The following is a 22,523-nucleotide window of genomic DNA, read 5'->3' on the forward strand; positions in this document are numbered from 1 at the left end:
CTCCAAAGTTTAAAAAAAAAAAAAAAAAAAAAATTACCTTGAAGTTTCTTCTACTACCAACTTCACTGTGAATTCAACGGTGCTTCCATCTGCACCAAGTCAGGGTTAAATTACATGTGGTGTTAGACATTAGCTCTGTTTTTGGAAACACTACTGCCAAGTCTCTCAGGATTCCAGTCTGATACTAGCTGAGGAGATTCATAGTGGAAACTGAGCTGTATTTAAGGAAACTTAAATCCTTCAGCTGACTCAATGGGTGCTGAAGTTATTAGGAAATGCATTTAAGGAAATTTGCAGCTTGTGCTTAAAGTTCATTTTGTAGGGAGTAAAAGTGCAACCAGAGTCACTTGAAAGCATCAGGCAACTAACCTTCCACTACATGTTTTCCTCATCTTGTGCAGCATTTAAAATGAATGTATAGCTCAGACTGATGCAAAGAGATCAGCGGCTCCCCTTAAAATGTGGCATTTAGCTACAGGCGTTTCCACAGCTACCAGGACTAGTATTAAATATTCCAAATATTTCATCAGTTTCACTGCAAGGATTACAAGCAGGCTTTGCTTGGAACAGAACAGTTTATTTGATGTCAGAACTTACAGGAACAGTTTCAACTTAAATACAAATCCCAGCTGTAATCGAGTGCATTCAAGGATGGAGTCAACCATTCAGAGTAGACTGTGGGTGAGGAATGGAGGAGAATTGGAGTTTTGGGAGGGATTTACTTCTGTGCGGGCATCAGGTCATCGATGGACTGTCCTTTCTCTAGCCTCTTTTCCATGTCCACCAGCAGCTTGACTCCATCGACCACCATCTGCACCAGCTCCACCTCAGAGAAGCCCAGCCTGTCAGCATTGGAAATGTCAAAGACACCACCCACAGCAGCAGTGTCCACACCACCTGATGGTGATGGTAAAGGAAAAGGGTTTTTTTAAAATGCAACTCAAACACACCTCACTAAAACTGACATTTGGAGCATTTCTAAACAAGGCTTTCTCATGTACTACTCAGTAAAATGCAACTTAATTGTGAAATATGAAAATGTGCTCAATGTAGTTTTCAATTTGACGAACACGCAAACCAGTTCCAGCAGTAGAAAGAAAAATAATAAAATTTTAAAAAGTCATGCTCACCAGTTCCACGTTTCTGCAGCCTCAGCTTCTTGAGAACTTCCTCAAACTTGGCATTTTTGCTCAAGTTTGGCAGCTTCACATGTACACCTGCACGCAGGCCGGTGCCCAGGTTAGACGGGCAGGTGAGGACGTAACCCAGGTGCTCATTCCACATGAATTCGTGGCTCCTCTCCTTGAACAGGCTCTCGATCTGCACAGATAAGAATATGGTCTTAGAGTCTTGCTAATGTGGACAGAAACTCTGCTAAAGATCAGTGATTAGAAACTTGGGGCTTTTCTACCAACCTTTGTGAGCCCGGTACAGAAGCGGGTAAACACTTCCTTCATGTTGCCTCCTTTCTGCATGGAGATCACACGCAAGTGGTCCTCTTCGTTCACCCACACCAGGAAGGTCTTGTTATCATTGTGCCTGTAGACAGGAAATACAATTTTAAGTCAAAATACCAGCGGAGAGATGTACATAATCCTGGTAGACAAACTGCATTAAAGATGAGCCGTTACCAGATGCCTCTGGCATCGGGCCAGTCGCGGGCCATCCCTGAGGCCAGCAGCAGAGGAGACACTGGCTTGTCAAACAGGAAGTGGTCGTCAATGAGCTGCTGCTGCTCTGCCTCAGTCATGTTCTTCAGGGCATAATACTTCCCCTTCAGATCTCCAGACAGAGAGGCCAGAGCTGCAGGGACAAGAGCCGGGATTTATGATAGATCTGAGACATGAAAAATTCACTATGACATTTGCGGACAAATTACTCTTAGGCTGCAGCTCCGGTCTGTGATAAACTGTTTGGAAAATAATGCTGAAAAACTGATCCAATTCCACACTGAGCTTTGGAAAATCAAATTAAGATAAAAAGATTTACTAATGTTTTTAGCATCAGAATAAATTGATCATAAGAGTGTAATCCACCTTTATTTCTGTGCTACATTTAAACAAACACTAGGGGGCATCTACTGCCTCACAAACGAGTCCACAAGCATGAGCAACGTGAATCACTGGTTTCAGGGCATAGAGTTATGTTGCTTTTATATAACAATCATCTGGCGGCAGGCCATCTCCATCTGTGTAGATCAGCTTAGTGACTTGCAGCAGAGTACAATCACTGTCACTAACCATCTTCTTTCAGTACAGAGGCCTCCTTACCTTCAATGGAAAGCTTTTCCACAGCACGTCTCTCTCCTCTGCTGCAGTGTGGTGGCAAACTGAAGCCGCGGATGCTGCGGCCTGTTCGGACCCTGGAGCTGAGCACGTAGTTGGGATCGAGATCATCACCACCCTTAGAGAGCAGAGTCACATTAGGCTCAGCTGAGATTCCAGAGTTAAATTCGACTTTGTTAAGCAATGGAAGAGCTGCGGTACCTTCAGGTTGTCTGAGTTGAGGTCAGTCTTGTGCTTGTCTGTGGGTTTGTATCCTCCATGTCGGTCCTCGATCACAGGGTCCAACAGGTCTTTGAAGACTTCGTATGTCTCCTCATCCCCAGCAACACAGCCCACAGTCATAATGAAGGGGTGGCCTGCACATGAAGCCAGCAGGGTCACAAGAGACCGTGGACAGCAATATACAAACAAACATCCTCACAAATTAAATGTGCTCTGTGTCGTCGGGGCGCAGACTGGGACTGTTACTGTACCAGGATTGTCAACCCCTGTCTGAATGACACCATCTATGGTGAAGCCGCTGGGTGTAGCCCTCTCTCTCAGCTTCTTGTACATGTCCTGGGTTAAAACCTTGGCCATGTGGTTGTTGTGCTGACTGAGATCTGGGTACTCATCCTCAGCTGACAGCCTCTTCAGGGTCAGCTTGACCATATTCTCAGAGCTAAACAGAGAAACAGTCTACAGGGTGAGGAGAGTTACCTGCCATACAGTTTACAGCTACCAGGTCATCCCAGTTCTCTGAAGGGTTAAAACTTCATTCGTGTTGTAGTCTTCAATACAGTAGAGAATTTAGCACATAATAAACTGAAAGCAGCAGGGATTATCAGCTGCATACATTATGTAACTCTGGTAATCTTTACACTTTGCTTTTAAGTTGTGCAATACTGGTCTGAAAATGGAAACCCATTTAGAGGAGAGTGGCAGGGTCTAATAGAATCAGTACTCCATATGTTTGTAAAAATTGGTAGAGTTTATCCCCTTAACAAGGTCACAGTGCAAAAAGCCTCCCCCTCACAGGAACAGGGAACACAAAGCACCGCTGAGACCATTACAGGCACTGGATCAGACAGAACAGATGGTGGTTTGGCTGAAAAGCTGCTTGGGATTTTTCTTTTTTTTTTTTCTTTTTTCTTTTTTAAATAAATACCTGGGTTATCAACCCCAGTCTGAATGACATCATCCAGAGTAAATCCACTGGGTGTTTCTTTGCTCCTCAGCCGCTCATACATAGCAGGAGTCAGAACCTTGGCCATATGATTGTTGTGTTTGCTGAGGTCCGGGTACTCCTGCTCGGAGGAGTATTTCATCTTCATCTGGTTGTGCGTGTTACCGAAAGGCATGGCTGATCCCTGGTCGGAGGACGGAAGGAAGAGACGGTGAAAAAAAAAAAAAAACCCAAACAAACCGCAAAATACCGAGAGTCAGGACTAAGTCTATAGCTGACATGCACATACAATGGGTGTTAGTTTCGGGGGAGGGGGTTAGCAGATAAACGATTCATCCCGCTGTGCAGCGAGTGTCCTGAGCTGCACAACACATGCACCACATCAGTTTTGTTAAGCATAATTGATCGTATTGTTTCTTTTTTTTAAATCACCTTAAAAATCCTCAAATGTTAATATTAGTTCCTGTAGTGAAAAGCGGACAAAAATCGCTTTCAATTTCATCGTAAAAGCTACTGAGATTTTGCCGGTGCGACCTAATTCTAAGTTAAACTGAGCGAAAATCTTACCTGTTGTCGAATTTGCGGATTATTACTATTACTACTGCCACCAGGGCTTGATACAAAGATCCCTATTTTCCTGACCGAGGAGCTCACAAACCACCAGCAGCGTCCCAGCAGCTCTCCAACCGGACAAAAGACTTGAGATGGTGATTTATAGCAGACGATCCTCCGCTCCCATTGGTCAGTATTTGTAGTCCATTCATTCAATTGGACGCGCTGATATTGCTCCAGCGAGGATTCCTTTTGTACGCTGGTATTTCACTCCTATTTCTGGTTTTTGTGGTCTTTACTGCATTTTTGCAGCAGTGAATTAAATTATTTATTACAAGTTCAGCTTTCCGGTTTCTAGTTTTAGACAAATTATCAGCACCTTTAAAAAACAGAATGCAACAGAGTGCAAATGAATACATAATAGCATATCTTTCTTTTTTCTTCTACTAAGGTAAAACTACAACCTTACATCCACTAGTTTAACTTACTGGTGATAACTGTTAATTTTTATTTTATTTTATTTTTTTTTACAATTATTCTATTTAATGTTAAGGAAATAATCGTACGGATGGTAAAATATATATATATATATATATATATATATATATATATATATATATATATTTTGCCAAAGGCGAAATTTGCAGATTCGCAAACCAACTGCACAAAATAAACATATCTGAATCTGCAGGTTTTCGGCAAAAGAGGTTTTTACTGATTGTTGCTGCTTTGTACACCGGGTTATCTTCCGGTTTCATCGATTCAACTTCCTCTGAAAACAACGCCACATGTGTGAGTGAGTGAATGAATGGATGTCACTGCTGAACATAGAGCGGCATTAAGAGCAGAATTGGTCCCCTTAAGTCTAATTTTTGCTTGTTTTGTCCAGCAGTCAAAGAGCACTACTTCTGAAGGAGGTAGGTGGAGAGCTTCCAACTGCTCCTTTTTTTTTCGCTAATAGCCGTTAGCCTGTTAAAACAGGTGCTAGCATCGCTAACGTTAGCATGTAAACCTTGAAACGAAAACTTCGTAAGTTAACTTATGTTTTCAGACGTTTTGCACTGTGGCCTTTTGCCAGTTCTGTGAAGTTACAATTTATGCCACTTTAAACACAAAACATTTCACATTAAATGCGACCCAAACATTTCCATGAACGTTAGTTTGCTCTGGTAATTAAAGTTAGCATCATTTACACAAAACGTATTCTCCATTGACTTGTCTTTTTCCTCATTTTACTATAAACAGAAATTAAATTAAGCCAAGAGGTAATATAACACGCTCTACTGCGCCTAATAGGCAAAGCCATAACAGTTTGTTTGACTCCAATACCAGAGAAAAAAAAGTTGTCTTTAAAACTAACTAACAAATAGAAGTATAACTGTAAAGTCATCTCACTGACATCTTCTCCATGTTTCTCCGATATAATTCTGTCCTTTTTTCCCTTGAAGGAGAAGCTGGTTAAAGTAGATCCACCGTCTCACTGTTCAGATGAACTAAAACAGTCGTTGGTCCTCAGGTTGATCGATACTAGATTTTATAAGTAACGATCAGTGCGCGTGACAATTCACGAGCAGCTCCGTCAATTAAAGTGTGACAGCGGCACAGTTGTTACCAAAGCAACAAGGAGCCTCGCATCAGCAGCAGAATACCTTTTCCGCTTGTTCGTAATGTGCAAAAAATGTTAAAAAGATAGTGTTTGCAAAACGATCAACCAGAATCTACAATGTCAAAATGGGAATGTATTAAGATTTGGCAATGCATATTAGTTTATACATCCTTTCCCCTCATGAGATGCTTGCAAACTAAATTGAACTCCAGATTGTAGGTAAAAACAAATTGTTATAAAAAAAAATCCCTTCACAGTGATGGCTTATCCTGATTTTAAAGTTGTAAGTTCAGTAAAATATGTCAAATTAGTGATCAACCCACTACATCAGTGTAATTGAAATAGTAAAAAGAAAAATGCCCTTTAAGTAGGTCCGTCTTCTTTTTGCAGAGTGGCCGTGCTCACGATGAGTTTTGTGGAGTACTCGGACTTCATTCAAGATGGGGATGTTGCCATCCTTTACCTGAGCCACAACAATGTGATGCCTGTCAAGGTGCAGCAGGGTGCCCAAACGCAGACACGCTATGGAGTCATTCGCCACTCCACAGACCTGATTGGTCAGCGTTACGGGTCAAAGGTGACCTGCAGCAAAGGATGGTTCCATGTGCTCCACCCAACGCCGGAGCTATGGACAGTTGCCCTGCCACACCGCACACAGATCCTCTACACCACAGACATCGCCTTCATTACCATGATGCTGGAGCTGAAGCCAGGGTCCATCGTGTGCGAGTCAGGTGAGGGTGGCATCATGGTGATGTCACGTGGATGGAAACCGTTCTAGAAAGGAAGGGTTATCAGTGTGTGTGTTTGCTTTAACAATATATTCCAAATACATAGAAAATCATAAAGAAATGTGATCTCAATTGATGTGAATGGTTTCAGTGCACTATTTTATTGGATTGCTATTTTTAATCTGTTTTAAAACAAATTTTATGTGCACTGGGTGTTTTATTGATGCTGGGACAAACTGGTCTGTTTGAATAAACAAGCGATTATCAAGCTCACTCACAGGTCTGTTCACTGCAGCTGTCAGATCAGTTATATTGGGTAGATTATGACCATCATCCCTCTTATACATTTAGCCTGCACTTTATGGTCTATGTGACATTTTGTAGGGCCACTGCTGGCTAAAAAGGTATCAGTGCTCATGCTTGAGCATAAAGTCAAGTCTTAAAGGTGGATGCTGCTGCTGATGCTGCCCCAGTCTGTCTGTCATCAAGCTGTTTTCTGTCATGATTTTATTAGCAAGTCAACCTATGTTCAACCTTTTAACCTGTGATTTTGGGATGTGCATGTCACTCCAAAAATATTATTCTGTATTCACAAGGGACTAATCAGCTGTTCTTTGAAGCTCCACTTGTTCTGTGTGGGGTTTTTTGGTAACGTGATACCCTAGTTTTGCTGACAGATTTAGCACTGGTTCTTTTTTGTTTACTTCCAAACAGATTTTTTGAGAACTTTAGTAGTCCCTCTTTGAGCTTTGCATGTCTCTCCTGTTAGTGTAGTGGCATCTACTCTTACCACACCTCATGTTAGGCAATCAGATGACTTGGGTACTAATATGTTCTTTCTAGTATTTGGCAAACAGATGACTGAATCCTCGTGGTAGTTTGCTGTACAGACAGGTTTTACATGTTTACAAGGTTGACTTGTAAAGCTCATGTCAAACACATGCTTATTATCCAACCTGTAGCTGGAGTGGGGTAATGCATGTGTCTTCTGTCAGACATTCATGAAATGGAGGCATAGATGTCATCCATTAGTAAGATCCAACATTCATTGGCTGAATTTTTATTTTTTCTCTCTTGTCTTTTTTTTTTTTTTTTTTTTTTAAGTGACCTGTGCAGCTTTGTTTGTTGTGAAAGTCATTAGAAAATGTTAAATTAAGCTCCAAGAAACTCTTAAATGTTAAAATGTTACATTGTTCAGGTAAGCTGTGAATCCTCTTTTTAGAATGTCTCACATGAGGATTTATAACAGATGTTTTTTTACGCTTACAGTGGCAAAGTTTGATTTGTTCCGTCCTGCATTTTTTAATTTAGTTTGGCCGCAAATCTTTTCTGTTGCAGCTTTTAAGTGTTGCCTAATTTGAATCACCCTGTTTACACCTTCGAGTTCCAGCCAGATGTTGTCACGTAAGGAACCTCAGCTGTTCATATTAAACATTATGGGATTGTTACAGATGTGCCTCTGAACATTCAGGCATTATGTAACCTGCAGTTTTAGTGTCATTCCCATTTTTTTTGTCCTCGGGGATTCCTCCAATCACTGCTTAGCCATCATTTCCATTTGTCTAATTGCAATCACCCAGAGTGTGTTATTGTGTTTGGCTATAGATTGCACTTTATCTTAGTCTGAAAGCAGAAAGGAGGGTAGGAGAAGACGTGTGCGTGTGGTGCAGTGCTTCATCATGCCAAGATAGAATAAAACAAAAGTCATCCCTTTAATTATTAAACAAATAAAGTTAGAATAGCAGATAAAACACATGGTTAAGGAAACTCCTGAATGATTATAGTTTTTTATGTGGGGCACTTGAGCATCATAGTGTGTCAATGAGGTGCAAATCAGCATTTCAGTGGTGACTCATGAATTTCAGCCTTACAGTCAACAACAACAGCGAGTATGTGCTGTGGAGACTTTTTGCCAGTGAGCTGTGTAAACAAGCAGAGATTGGAGGTGATAATTTTGCCGTTCTTGTGCTGACATGCTAAACCTGCTGAAGGAGCATTTATTCCTGTAGACGAGTCACCTTGAAGGCAAGCTGGTCTCCAAGGTTTGTAGGTAATGATTTCCTGTTGGCTTCATTTTCTTCACAGGTTTATCAGGCGTCATCAATCAGGTCCAGAGCACATAAAGTTGTCAAATATTTACTAAGGGTAACACCGTACATTCCAGAAGGTGGAACATCAAGTCAGGGTAACATTTAGTGCTTGGGCAAATGTGAGCCAAAACCTTCACTCCTTTTTTTAGTATTTACAAAGAGAGCACAGTGACATGATCGTGTGTAAGATGTGGAAACCCTGTTGCATATGCATTTTTTTTTTTTTTTTTTTAATTTCCTTTCTCAAGGTGCAAAATATAGGTTTGAGAATATTGGACTTTTGCAACATGCAATTTATTTTCAGTTAATTGCAGTGACACCAAAAAAAGCATGTCTTATTTTTTGCCCTTGATATTGAAATGAATCGACTGCAGATGTGTTTAGAAAACAGCAGAAACCTCTGTCAATCACCCATAAATCTAGCCACACCTATGATGGCTGTTTGGGGATTGCGCTCACATGCAACTTTGCCCCAGTGAGTAATTCTGGCCCTAAATGTTAGCAGTAAGTGCCAGTTAGCCCTGCACGTTGACGTTAGCCTGAAATTTTAGCCCAATGCTCAGTTCTAGTGCCCAGAATACACTCAACTGTGGGATGCTGGTGGTTGCTCCCTTCATGTCCTTCCAAACCATTTCTGTTGGATTAATCCCAAGACTTGACTTGGCCTTTGCAAAACACAATATTTATTCATCTTTGCCCATTCTTTAGCAGAACAACATTTGTTGTTTAGAAGTTAACATTTGAGAAATCCCAGAGTGGATTGGACACCTTGCTTGTACAGTGCTTTGGTTGGTTGCTAACAGTGGCCTTGATTTCAGACAGTGTGTCTGACTGTGGAGTGGAAAGTATTTCTAGATGATTTTTCCAGGCTGCATAAACAGCATTTTTCCAGAGGACCTCAGAAATGCGTCATCAAAAATATTTTTTGAGGATAAGTCTTTGAAAGATACATTTTCTTTACATAAAACAGGGTATCCACTTATCCCATTCACTGAAAATATCCAGCTCTGATTTTACCTTCCAGTTTACTGCTAATCGTTGATGTTCATATTATTTTCGTTACAGATGTGTATTTTCAGATCATTTACCTCAATAATTAAATCTGAAAGTACAATAAATACCTTTCCGTTGTATAATTGGGTTCTCTTTAGCTACTTGAAAGTCTGATTCCGTTTTAAGCTATATTCGTGCGCTTATATCTCGTATAAGACGACTCAAAGGGTCCAATGGAAGCTGGCCATTTTTAAACTTTACTCCTTTGTAATGATCACTCTCAACATTAGCCACAACATCCTCTTCCAGCTGGCTCTCAAGCAGCTTAACTAAAACATTTGGATTTGAGGGTCAATCACACATCACAAGTTAATGATCAGATGACATTTTCCTGTTGCTTTCACTTTCTAAATTGCTGGGAAGTTAAATTATGTGACCTCTGTCAGGGTTATGCATTTCATCTGGCCAGTAACCATGTTGTACTCGATATAGGAACAAGATGAGGAACAGTAAGCACTAATGACCTTCAGTTCAGGTCAGTTGTATTCCCACTCTCAGCCCCCTCCCCCACTCTGGCTTTATCACTACTTCCTCTTGTACGGTGGCTACCAGCTGACTTGACGCCTTGTTGTGGGAGGAGATTAGAGACATTGATATGATTCATTCCTTGAAGTCATGCATTGAAGCAAAACTCTCAGTTGGTAGCATGTACGGTCATGTAGGTATTTGTTTGTTTTCCCCAGTGGAGAAAAGATGGATGTGGTTGATTCTTACATGTTGCATTGTAAAACATGTCTGAATCTAAAACACTAAAGTTTTAGATTCCTAAAATTTAAAAGTGGCGTGCACCATGTGACAGTCTCCCACTTCCTAAAGAGGACAAGAGCTACATGTTTGATGTAGTACAGTGCATCTGGAAAGTATTTACAGCGTTTCACTTGTTCCACAATTTGTCAGCCTTAATCCAAATAGATTAATTTCATCTTCACTTCAAAACTCCTCTACAAAGAATACCCCATATTGACAAAGTGAAATTTATTAAAAATGAAAAACAAAAATCGATAAATCTGCATTGGAGGGGTTTTCTGTTTTGTCTGTATTATTCTAGGGTTTTTACCTTACCATATGAATTGCCTTGAGGGATCTGTTGTTGTGAGTTGGTACTGTGTAAATAAAATTTAACTGAATCAAACAGTGCATGTCGAAGGACAAACCAAGCCATGAAATCCAAGGAATTCTCTGTAAACCTCAGACAGGATTGTATCAAGGGACAGGTCTAAGGAAAAAAATTGCAGCACATTGGCCTCCATCATTTGTAAATGGAAGAAGTTTCGAACCATTAGGACCCCTCCTAGAGCTGCCCACCTGGCCAATCTGAGCGATCGTGGTAGAAGAGCCTTAGTCAGTGAGAGGACCAAAAACCCATGGCCACATTGACAGAGCTCCAGTGTTACTCTTGTTTTCTTTCTGCTCTCCACAATCAGGCCTGTATGGTAGAAGGGTTAGTTGGAAGCAACTCCTCAGTAGAAGGCACATGACAGCCCACAAAGAGTTTGCCAAAGGCACATGCAGGACTCTGAGACCATGAAAAAAAATTCTCTGGTCTGTCTAAAGCAGAAACAAAACTCTTTGGTCTGAATGCAAAGGGAAAAAAAGGGTCACGCTCATCCACTGGCCAATATCATCCCTGCAGTGAAGCACAGTGGTGGAACCATCATGCTGTTTTGTACAGAGACATCTTTGCTCCAGATGACCTGCCCCAGTGTGCGCTGGACTCTGAACTGGGTTGAAGGTTCATCTTCCAACAGGAAAATGACCCTAAGCAATCAGGCAAGATCAGAAAGGAGTGGCTTTGGGACCACTCTTTGAATGTCCTTGAGTCACCCTGCCAGTAGCAAGGCTTGAAGCTGATTGAACATCTCTGGAGAGTTCCAACCTGATGGTGTTTAAGAGGAATGGAAGAAACCTAAAAAAAAGTTTGCCAAAAATTTTGCGTCATACTCAAAAAGACTTGAGGTTGCAATTGCTGCTGCACCGAGCAAAGGTTGTGAATACTAATTTAATATTAATTGATATTAGTATCTAGTGTTTTTAGTTTGATTTATTTTTAATACATCATAGAATACCCATGATCCTTTTTGTCTCGTTAGCAGTGCTGCTCATGAACCGCAGGGAAATAACTCAACTTGTCTAAAATTTTGAACAAACATTCAAAAAAAGGAAGTCTGATGAATTTCCTCTTGGGGTTTTTTGGGAGGAATGTCAGTTTCAAATACTACACCCTTAGTACTAAAGAGCAATTTTAGCATGATAAACCTGAAGTGCAACAATAAACGTTGTAACCAGTAAAATCAGTGTAACATTGTGTGCAAATTAGAAATGTGATGGAGCTTTTTTAAAATCATTGAAATGCACTTTCTTGACTTATAGTAAAGATCAACTGTTTGTGTCCCAACACTTAGACAGAACATGACTCTTTGTTGTATCATTGTTACTCAGAATGGGCGTGAAAGCCTCACATTGGAAGGGTTTCTCACAGTTTTCACAGCATTTCTGTCTCCTGTAAATGCGTTGCGCTGCTTACACCTTTTCTTTTTCTTGTCGTAGGTAAAATTTGATCATCATTTCAGTGATAACTATTTATTTTTTCTGCTGTTCTGTGTAAAACCAGCTGCTTCTATATGTTCTGTTTTTAGATGCTTGTCCTGTTTTAGTGTGGTATCACATCATAACTCGAGTTTCCCTTTTTCAGTTTTTGGCTTATACTGAAACCAGGATTCCATAGTCACTATTATATTAAGTACTAAAGTGAGAAATAAGTGCACTCGGATGTTAAGTGGAGCAGTCCTCATCTCTGCAGTACCAGCACTCTCTCATTCTCAGTGTTTTAATTTGTCTCCATTTAAAGAGACACTTGTTATCAATTGTGGTCCTTTTCCAAATTTTCCAGACTTTGTGCACTCAGACGCTGCACTGATGATGAACGGTAATGCCAGTTTGTAATTAAAAACTCATTTTCTGGGTTTAATTTTGAATTTAGAAAGTTCCCATTAGTATGTGTGTATGTCAGACTTTGCTATCATTCTTCCCTTTTAATCAGGGTAACTATAATGGAAACTGAGCATGTCACTATCCTGGCATGAAGCCTGAGGTCCAGAGACTTTTAGTCACTGGCTGATGGTCTGAGTATGCAAATAGCATTTAGGTACTGTCTGAGCTCCACCGTAAACTCTGGTTTATAAACAAGTGTCTTACCAAAATGCTCTGCAGTGTTGCAGTGTGGTGCTGAAGTTTACGGTAAGAATATGTTGCATCATATGACCACCTAGATTTCTCATTGTTTTAGCATCTACAAGGTTTGCATCAGTAATGTTCTTGATTTCTGTCAGGGTTACATTGGTTTCAGTTAATAAAGCATTATCCAGCCTTTATAATAAATAGCACAGGGTGCATTATAAAGGCACAGGTTAGTCATATACTTGGAAATTCTTTGGGCAGACCATTACCAAAAAACAACAAATTGAGTTTGTTTGGGCAAACTGAATCAATACTGTGGTCATTATATCAGTGTGTGCTTTTGTTCCCTTTGACCAAAGTCTAACCTTAATTTAAATATCACTGAAATATTTGGTGTCTCTGAAACCTTCACTGAAGTTGCAAATGTACGAAATGGTTACAATAATGGAATTAACACAGTGTCAACAAAACGGTAAGGCAGTGACTCAGAATTTCCAGTTCAGTCTTTCTACAGAGACGATGACTAAGTTTTCATTTTCTGTAAATGAGGCAATGTAAGTCAAAAAAGCACGTCTGAACTACATGCTTTGTCAGCCCTGTACAGGGCTCGTTATTAAAGTTTCCCCAGCTTCCAATGTGGTCCAGTGTTTCCTGCTCCAGCCATTCCAGTTTTTCAATGTACTGTTTGCAGGCACAGACCAACCAATCCAGTAGTTTGAGCTTTGAGCAAGTCAAAGTGCTGCCGTTTGTTAAACACTGCCTTCTTTGTGACCACGCTAACAAAGGCGCTGGTGATGTAATGTCGAGAGAAGAAGGATGAGGGGTGGAGGATGGGATCTACTGGCCTCTGGCTGTGTTCCCGACACTCCTTGCCCCAACAAGTCACATGAAGAGTGGTGTCCTCCCTTTCACCCCCCCAACCTTCCCTGTAAAATCACAATCACTTGTGTCATTTGTTCACAAGCTGTAAATTAGTTGGCTTTGTTTAGGGCACAGCACAGGGCTGCTTCAGGGGGTGAAAAAGGCCTGCTCGGAAATGTAGCATCCACTTATCGTCCAGAGTAGACAGCAGACCAGTGTGAAAATGTGGGTGTGTGTTGTAGTAGGATCTGTGATCTGTTTCTGCTGACTGAGGATAGAGGACAGCATTTACTGTCCATTCTAAAATATTAGAATATTTAACCTGACATTTGTATCTGTATCTAGACTGGTTATTTAAAGGAAATCAGTGAGATTACTATAAATGCAACATCATGTGAAGTGTCGTCCAAGACCATTTCTTTAGCAGTGCTTTGTCCATACACAGAGGTGATGTTTGATAATACCTTAAGTCTGAATCTTTCTTGGTTATTTAGTTTGTGCCTGCTGACTTTTATTTTGAAATGGCCATTTCGTGTAGACTAAAGCGTTCTTCTCAGACGTTCTGTGTTTCACTCTGTGACCCTCGTTGTCTGTGGTTTTCTAGGTACAGGTAGTGGTTCCCTCTCCCACGCCATCCTGCGCACCATTGCCCCAACAGGTCACCTCCACACAGTGGAGTTCCACCAGCAGCGCGCAGAGAAGGTGGCCGAGGAGTTTAAGGAGCATCGCGTGGATCATCTGGTCACCGTCAGGAACCAGGATGTGTGCAAGGATGGGTTTGGAGTGACAGGGGTGGCAGATGCCGTCTTCCTTGACATCCCCAGCCCCTGGGATGCAGTGGGACATGCCAAAGTTGCTATGAAGAAGCACGGTAAGAGTGAGTGTGCGTGTGAGGGAGGAGGAGAGCTCTAATGAGCGTGTAGCAAGATGACTATCAAGTCAGGGTGTTTCAGCTAGCTCAGTCTACAAATTGTAAGGTTGAGCAATGATGGTTTGCATCATGGCTGACTGTAGGCTCATGCTCTATTTTTGGCCTGGTGTGTTTCTGTAACCTGGCATCAGCAGGAGACAGAGGTCTTCCCAGATAGCACACAGAAAGATTACAGGTGGAAAAAATGTAATTTCTTCGTTTTCTTTTGTCTATTTCTAATACAGCAGTGAAGTCATGATACTTTTTTTTCTGAGCAGCAATACTTATCTTTTAGGATGGACTACAAAGAGTAGTCATAAATGTTTATGGTGCTGTATCCATGTCACAGAGAATGAGGAGAAATCTCTGTGTGTGTGTGTGTGTGTGTGTGTGTGTGTGTGTGTGTGTGTGTGTGTGTGTGTGTGTGTGTGTGTGTGTGTGTGTGTGTGTGTGTGTGTGTGTGTGTGTGTGTGTGTGTGTGTGTGTGTGTGTGTGTGTGTGTGTGTGTGTGTGTGTGTGAAGTCTCTTGTTGTTCAGTTCTGTTCTTTTGTAGCCTGAATGTTTGTGTTTTAGTTTCCCTCCTGTGTCCCTGTTTCTGCACTCGGATGTCAGTCTTGTTGTACTGTTTGTTGATGTCTTTCAACCGTCAGTCTGAGCTATTATTCTCACCTTGGAGCTTTGTGTCAGTATTTAAACTGAAAAAAGGACTGGAAGTTTTTGAAAATGTGAGTGTAAAGGACAATGAGTGGATCTATTATGTAGTGCTTTACACATTAGCTTGGTAAGGGAAAGGTTTCGGGATCAATTCCAGCTGGAGATACAGATTCCTCCAAACTGTGAGCTGAGCTGCAGCTCATGTTTACCTGTTCTTCTTCACATAAATGTGCAAGAAATATTTTTCCGTTAAGTCTCACTGTGATCTAACTATATGCAGAAATTAGGAAAGAGGATCTGGATCCTGATAGTTAAGTACTTTGCTTTGTGTGTACATGTACTTGGTGTGTGTGTGTGTGTGCGTGTGTTGTCAGACAAATAATCAGCACCACCTGATGATGACTTTGGCGTGACTCGTCCTGGTGTTTCAGGAGCATGACTGTGACCGGGCACATTTTAAAATACCGGTCCATGAGTTTATCTCCCCCCGGCCGTGTCGCCACACTCTGCACTCCCAGAACAACCATCGATCCTGCTCTTCGGCTCTCATTAACCTTGCCCTTGTGGTATTTCATAGTAACAGGAGCACAATCCAAACTCTGCTAGTGAGCTACAAAGCACGTAGGCGTTTCGTTGACAACCAGGATCTGCAGCATGCCCGGGCATGTTGGCAGTTCACTGGGGTGACCAGTGCTTAGCGATAAATTCAAACTGCATGAGCTGTGTAGAGCCCACAAGATCTGCACCTTTAGCCCAATGACTTTTTAATTAATTTTTTTTTAAAGGGGTGGGGGTTATTGGAGAAGTATCACATTAATCTGAGAACACATTGGCCACATTCCTACCATGTCCTAATTATCTGTTTCAGAATCAGTGGGGTTCATGCATGAATTGGCTCTGAAAATGAGGAAATGACAGTAGGCTATACTGTTACTGTAGAACTCTACCGCCACCCTCCAGGAGACGATGCAGTTAAAGCCCATAATAGATTACCTTTATTTTCAGAAGAAGAAGAAATATGTTTGTTTAGTTCAGTTCAGTCTGTCGTGGTTATCTTGGTTTGCATGGCCTTTTGCTTCCATGCAGAGCAGTCGCAGCTGTTGTGATCAGCATCATGACCTGATGGTTACATTTGTAGAGGTTCACGCCAGGATACGGCAGGTCAACACAGAATCCGTTACATCTCAGGCTGATGGGTCGGCCCTGGTTCGACCAGAAAAACTTTCCATCCTGGTCACTGGCCAGTATATTTATACATCTCAGAATAATCCATTAGCACAGCCCAACAGAGAAAAGTAACACAGTGAGAAAGTATATTCTTTGCTTTATTGTTATTGTGCACAAATGCTGCCACAGAAATTATATAAACATTACTTAAAGATCTACTTTTGTGGACATGACAGTTCATATTTTGTTTACTGTAAAACACTTTAAGCCATAAACCATGGCTCTGTCCTCTGTAATGAGAATCTGTTGAGCTCTACATAGTTGCCCAAAGCAGGGACTGCAGGAGAGAAGCTCAGCGTGTACAAACCCAGATTGCCCTGAGAAAGTCACCTTGGCCAAAATACTCGAATACACTTGTGTAGGTGAACACTTGCTTAGCTTAGCTGCTACATCCTGGGTTTAAAATTTCAGCTGAGCATTGAAAACACAAACTGGAGCTGGTGTCAATATTTATTCTACTATTACAAGCACTGAAGTTTTCTTTCACAGTCACATTTAATTTAACATCTCAATCCAAGTCACAGTTAATATGCAGAAGATTAGTATTTTATGAATCTTAAAGCCAGAGTTCATGAATGATTTTACAAAGTAAGCCCAGTATGAGCAGGAATGCAGAGGGGACGAGGATGCTGCCCTGAAACTCTCCCACCACCTCTTTGACTCCCTTTTATGGTGCCACAGCTACATATTCCATCCATGAGCTGTTGGCCCTTGCATGCATATACGTGCATGCGCGCGCATACACACACAAAGATACAGATAAATAGAGTGCAGCCTTGTTGCAGAAGCAGTCCCATGACCATACAGGGTTATGCTGCAGGCAGAGAGCTGCTGGATGCGGCTCCACGAAGAAGGGTTTGGTTTACTTCCCACTGTTCAAACTGGGTTTTCCCCAGAACATCAATGCCCCAATATGTTCTAGCTAAACACAGAAAGATGTAATAGTAAACAAACTAACAAAGATAGAAGTAGAATGGGGTGTTGTGTGCTTGGTGATGGGGAGGCAGTCCCCAAGAGTGGAGGGTTTTCACACTCTCAAGCTCCCACATGAAGTGAAAGAGACGTGCTTTCTGCTGAGGCCATATCATAATTAATTAAAACACCAGATTTTTGATGGGATTATCATTTTCAGCTTCTGTCAAGATTAAACACTCATACATCATCTTCTGTTGAAAAGAGATTCTCCTTATATCTTCAGAACCTGCCTGAGAACTGCAGAGACTCGAGAAAAAAATAGCTGAGAGCGCGTTTTCTTTAGTGGACAGAGTATAAGACAAGGGGCAGGGAAATATTTCTCTTTTTTTCTCTCAAAGTTGTAATTCTCCTAATGTTTTGGCAAGCAGCCCGGCCCTGTGTTCAGCTGTTCCCTGAGAGGGATCCTGAATCCTATCAGAGCCCCCCCTCACAGACTTATGGGTGGTATTATGCAAGTATAAAGCAAACATGTCCCATGGACTCAGACACTCAAGAACCTTAAACTTTACAACTATGAATCAGTTTCGCACATATATTAAAGCCATTTGTGGGAGTACGGCTAATATTCGGGGCCCCTAATAACCATTTCAAACACCCTTGTATAATCATCAACCCAGCCCCTCCCTGTGTATTCACTGTGGTTTCCAGGAGACCGCTGTTTAATGTGTTGAATGTGTTTAATGCTGTCTCGAGGGAGACCGCTGGTTCTGTTGGCCAAAGGAACGACTAGTATCTCAATAATCCTGACGTCTCCTTCAGTGTTTACAGACACAACGGACTGCAGAATTGATCCTTTTATCGTCAGCCGTGTCCCTTGAGGTATCTCTCTGTAAAATCCAAAGTCAAAATGCAGTATTTTTTCCCCTTCTGGGTGTTAAGTGATTTTTAAAAACTGGCAACAGTAGCAAGTAAGAGCTGCAGAGGACGGCTGTAATCTGCTGGGCTACAAGTTATATTTAGGGAAACAGTGTAGGGTCACTCCTGTATATGTTGCATGAAATAACAAGTCAGTAATCAAAGAGGAAAATTTCCACAATAAATGTGTCTCTATTTATCTTTTTCTTTTGGTCTTTTTTTTGTTGTGACATCTGCATTCAGTGTAACCATCAGGTTAGACATTAGGTTTGTAACCAGAGCAGGTACTCTGCTAGTAGTGTATGTGGTGGTGGATCTGCCTGTTCTTTCTGTGCTACAATAAATGCTGTATAATGTAGTGCAAGAGCAGGTCTATAAGCATAATGTGACTGATCAACAACAGGTTACAGATGACAGAGAGCCACACTGCAGCCAGTGTGGCAGAACGTGTCACTTGAATGAAGGAAGCCTCTGCTTGTGATTACATGAGCAGCTCAATGAGAGACATCCAAACAGAGAATCTACAGATTTAGACTGAATGTGTTTCACTTGCTTGTCTTTGTGTCACCGTATTCATAGTTTGAAACATTAGTTGGTGTTGGTTTTAGAATAGTTTTTTATTTTCTCCATATTAAACCCCTATTAAGGCACTTAAGATTTTCACTCTAAGATGTTTACATTTGTTAACCCTAACCCCCGAGCAATGCAGCTGCATCGCTCAGAATCACATTCCTTGTGCTTCAGGACAGCCAGTGAGAGTTTTCTTGGCTGATCGCTCCAAACTCACGCTGCGATCACAGCAAGGATTCATTTGGAGACGAAAGGCCGTGGCCAGTAGGTGATCTGTGTTCATTAGAGCACCGGCTTATCCCCTGATGAGCTGCAAGCTGCAGCCTGGACCCTCAGCAGGTCACAGGACTGCTTTGTTAGGAAGGAAATATGCCTGGAAAGTGCTACGGGGTGTTTGGAAGGAAACAAATTATTAATAGAAGGTGTAGTATCATGGGGATCCCAGGGGTGAAACTTAAATGTCTTCTCGGTTCATATCAAGTCTACAAATCTGGTTTATGTTATGAATCTTCATTCAGGGATGTTTTTGAGGAGAATTGTTTTCAGACTGTAAACGTAGAACACTTTCTATACTTGGATGCTTTGAGAAAGATTTGATTTCCAGAAAGAGTGATGAAAATAACTCTAAAGATGATGCTGTGTAATGATTAGCAGATAAAGTCAGAATAAGATGGGAGCACAGATTAAGATGTGCAGAGATGTCTGCTACTGACATGCAACAGAAGGGTTGGGAGTAAATACAACCTGGCAGTTATGTCTGGCTGACGGTAATTATTGTTCAGTTTGCAGAGTAGCAGGTCAAAGATCTTACTTCAGACTATTGAAAATATGGATAGAAAACAGACTTTGTACCAGGACACTGGGGCGATGACAGCTCATTCCTGTTACTGCAACACGTTTTGAGATGCGAACCTGAATCTGGTGACGGTAACAAGAATGCTTTCTGCTGTCCTGATGATCACCTTACAGCTGATTACATGTGTCAAAAACTAGAACTCACACCCTGCTTTGAAATATTGGTTTTTGTCTTTTTAAAGACAAAAACGAACCTTATTTGGCCGTGACACTGACAAAATGGGGTTTTCGGGCTAAATTTAATGGTCATGTCAATGTTGACTCCAGCAGCAGTAATAAGAATGGGACAAACAGGAGTGAACACTGTGGATATCTTTCAAGAGCAGGAATTCTGACAGGACCGTAGAGGAGAGCTTTGAGTTTTATATATATGGGGAAAAACAAGTTACAGTAGCAGACACACTTGTTCAGCTGCACAGGAGATTACAGTTGGTTACTGAAAGTAGTGTTTTAGAAGCTAGACAGGAAGTGATGTCATGACTTTATTTTCAAAGCAGTGATTATGTTGCATTACCTTTTAAGACCTCTCTAAAATACATGAGCTGACCAATAGTGGCATAAGTTGGCAACAAAGAGCGCGTAAACGATTATGGTCACACATGGTCTTGATACTTTTTCGGGAGCTTCGTGTTTACTTGTGGGTTGTTTTCTGTTCTGCGTCTCCTGCAGGTGGTCGGCTGTGCTCCTTCTCTCCATGCATAGAGCAAGTTCAGAAAACATGCGAGGCGTTGCAGGATCAGGGCTTCGAAGACATCAGCACCACGGAGGTGCTGCTGAGAGAGCACGATGTCCGAACCGTCTCTCTGCCGCTGCCAGACTTCGGCCCTGATCCCGAAACCACAGAGGAGGCGACTCCCGCTGCTGCTCCGAACCACGCCTCCATCACACTGAAGACCACCACGCTGTCCAGAGAAATGCCCGGCCACACGGGGTACCTTACTTTTGCTACCAAACCAAGAACCTAAAGCTGGAGTGAGAGGGATTTCTCTGGAGCAGAGTTTATAATCCACCTCACTCTGGTGTCATTCCTAAGGCTCGGGTAATCCAGCAGGAGTACCAGGCTCCTCCCGTCCCTGCCTGGTACTGCAGCGCCGGAAGGATTTACAGTTTTGTGCGTTACATAATTTTGTGCTTCGTCAGTTGGCACCGGTTCGATGCTTTCATCAAGCAGGACTGAAAATGAATTGAAGAGCAATTTCATTTGAGAAGATTAAGATTTATAACTCTGAGATTATAGCTGATTATTTGGCTCTCCCTTTCATAAGAATTACAGACAACCTCTGCTTTTATTTGTTGGGGAAGAAGGAGCTTTATTTTCAATAAATACAATGATTGTGGGACAATATTTGTGTCATATTTCTGTTTTGAAGCAGAGAAGCTTTGAAGATTTGACATGTTGAAGTTTGATTTAACAGCATCAAACCACACGTGTGTTACATTTCAAACATAAACCGTGCTGCTACAGAGAATATTTCAAGTCTGTATGTTCCTGTTAAACTGCAGATTCCATCTGTTTGTTGAGTCTCACATACAAGGAAAAAAATCTGTCTGCAGTACTTCCTCCACACAGACACCTCCACCTGTCATAAACACCCTGAGTGATTGCTCCGTCAAATGCATCCATTGAGGTTTCCCCCTCCCCTGTTTGAAAGGAGAGATCCGGTGTACCAGGAAGTCATTACTGCTGTATTTAATTTAAACTCTGGGTGTTCTCATTTATCATCTCACAAAGGGCTTTTTGGTTTTTTTGCAAAGCATTAGCCGAATAGTGTCTCCAAACAAATGCTCTGTGCAGAAGGTACAGCCCCACTTTCAAAAACGTTAGAACGCCGTGTAAAATGTAAACTAAAAACAGAATGCAATGATTTGGAAATCTCAAAAACCCGTATATGCAATGTTGAGACATTTTACCTTTTCCTGAAAAATACTAGCTCATTTTAAATTAGCAACACATTTTTAAGTTGGGATGGGGGCAACAAAAACCTGGACAACTAAGGGATACTAAAAGGAAACGGTTAGAGAAACAGGTCAACTGGTAACAGGTCAGTAACATGATTGGTATGAAAAGAGCACCTTGGAGGCAGAGGTTCACCAATATTCAAAAAAGTGCATCTGTATTTTGTGGAACCACAGCAGAATGAAGTTTGTCAGCATAAAATCTTAAACACTTTAAATATCTCATTATCTGCAGTACAGTACACAATAGTTACAGATTCAGAGACTCTGGAGAAATCTCTGTGTGCAAGGCATGGGGCCAAAAGCCAGTATTCAATGCCCTCCAGGCCCAGCGGCACTGAAGTAAAAGCAGTCATGAGTGTGTCATTGAAATCACAGAATGGGCTCAGGAACACTTCCAGAAATCAGTGTCTGTGAACACTGTTCACTGTGCTGTCCACTAGGCAGGTTAAAGCTATGTCATGCAAAGAATAAGACGTGTGTGAAGATGATCAGGAAATGCCACAGCTTATTAAAACGTGGAAAAAATTTCTGTGGACTTTACACAGTAGTAAACATGTCCCTGCCCAACTTTTTTGGGACATTTCTACCATCAAATTCAAATTAGGCTAATCCTTTTCTGAAAATGGCTCAGTAAAAACTTTAATCCTTTATGTTTTCTATGTACCAGAATTGGTGTTGCAGATCTTTATGATCATATCTTGAAGCCACTTCATTTTGTAATCAGTGATTCAAAATGAATGACACCTGTTGGTGTGACAGGATGTTAACACAGGGTTAACAGTATAAACTTGGCCTACTGTGCTTTATTAAAAGTACTGGATGTCATAGTTTGATAAGTTAAGGTACACCATATAGACAACAGCATGTGGCCCCCTACACATTACACCTATCAGACCTTTTATGACATCGTGTTCTAAATTCATTGGCATTTATACGAGTTCCTTTCCCATTTGCAGTTATAATAGCTTCCACTCTTCTGGGAAGGCTTTCTACAAGAT

The 22,523-nt window shown here is 41.4% G+C and overlaps 2 protein-coding genes across 3 annotated transcripts; one reads left to right on the forward strand and one right to left on the reverse strand.

Annotated features, from left to right (window-relative positions):
• Positions 1-556: 556 nt before the first annotated feature.
• Positions 557-5,538, reverse strand: ckba (creatine kinase, brain a). 2 transcript variants are annotated; one of them, XM_039603345.1, is made up of 8 exons: positions 5,402-5,538; positions 2,759-2,946; positions 2,487-2,641; positions 2,271-2,403; positions 1,632-1,803; positions 1,416-1,539; positions 1,131-1,320; positions 557-897 (listed from the first exon to the last, which is right to left on the reverse strand). In XM_039603345.1, the coding sequence occupies exons 1-8, from the start codon at positions 5,410-5,412 to the stop codon at positions 719-721; spliced, it is 1,152 nt and encodes a 383-aa protein (XP_039459279.1). In that variant the 5' UTR covers positions 5,413-5,538; the 3' UTR covers positions 557-718. The 2 variants fall into 2 exon arrangements, with proteins under 2 accessions (XP_039459279.1, XP_039459280.1); XM_039603346.1 differs by lacking the exons at positions 2,759-2,946; positions 5,402-5,538 and adding exons at positions 3,433-3,634; positions 4,018-4,178.
• On the forward strand, positions 4,734-20,909 carry trmt61a (tRNA methyltransferase 61A). The gene is made up of 4 exons (XM_031753570.2): positions 4,734-4,919; positions 5,999-6,342; positions 14,125-14,391; positions 20,236-20,909. Exons 2-4 carry the CDS (start codon positions 6,015-6,017, stop codon positions 20,529-20,531), a joined length of 891 nt encoding a protein of 296 aa, XP_031609430.2. The 5' UTR covers positions 4,734-4,919; positions 5,999-6,014; the 3' UTR covers positions 20,532-20,909.
• The last annotated feature ends 1,614 nt before the right edge of the window (positions 20,910-22,523 follow it).

The sequence above is a fragment of the Oreochromis aureus genome, linkage group 19, assembly GCF_013358895.1.
Source record: "Oreochromis aureus strain Israel breed Guangdong linkage group 19, ZZ_aureus, whole genome shotgun sequence".
NCBI classification, from domain to species: Eukaryota; Metazoa; Chordata; class Actinopteri; order Cichliformes; family Cichlidae; genus Oreochromis; species Oreochromis aureus.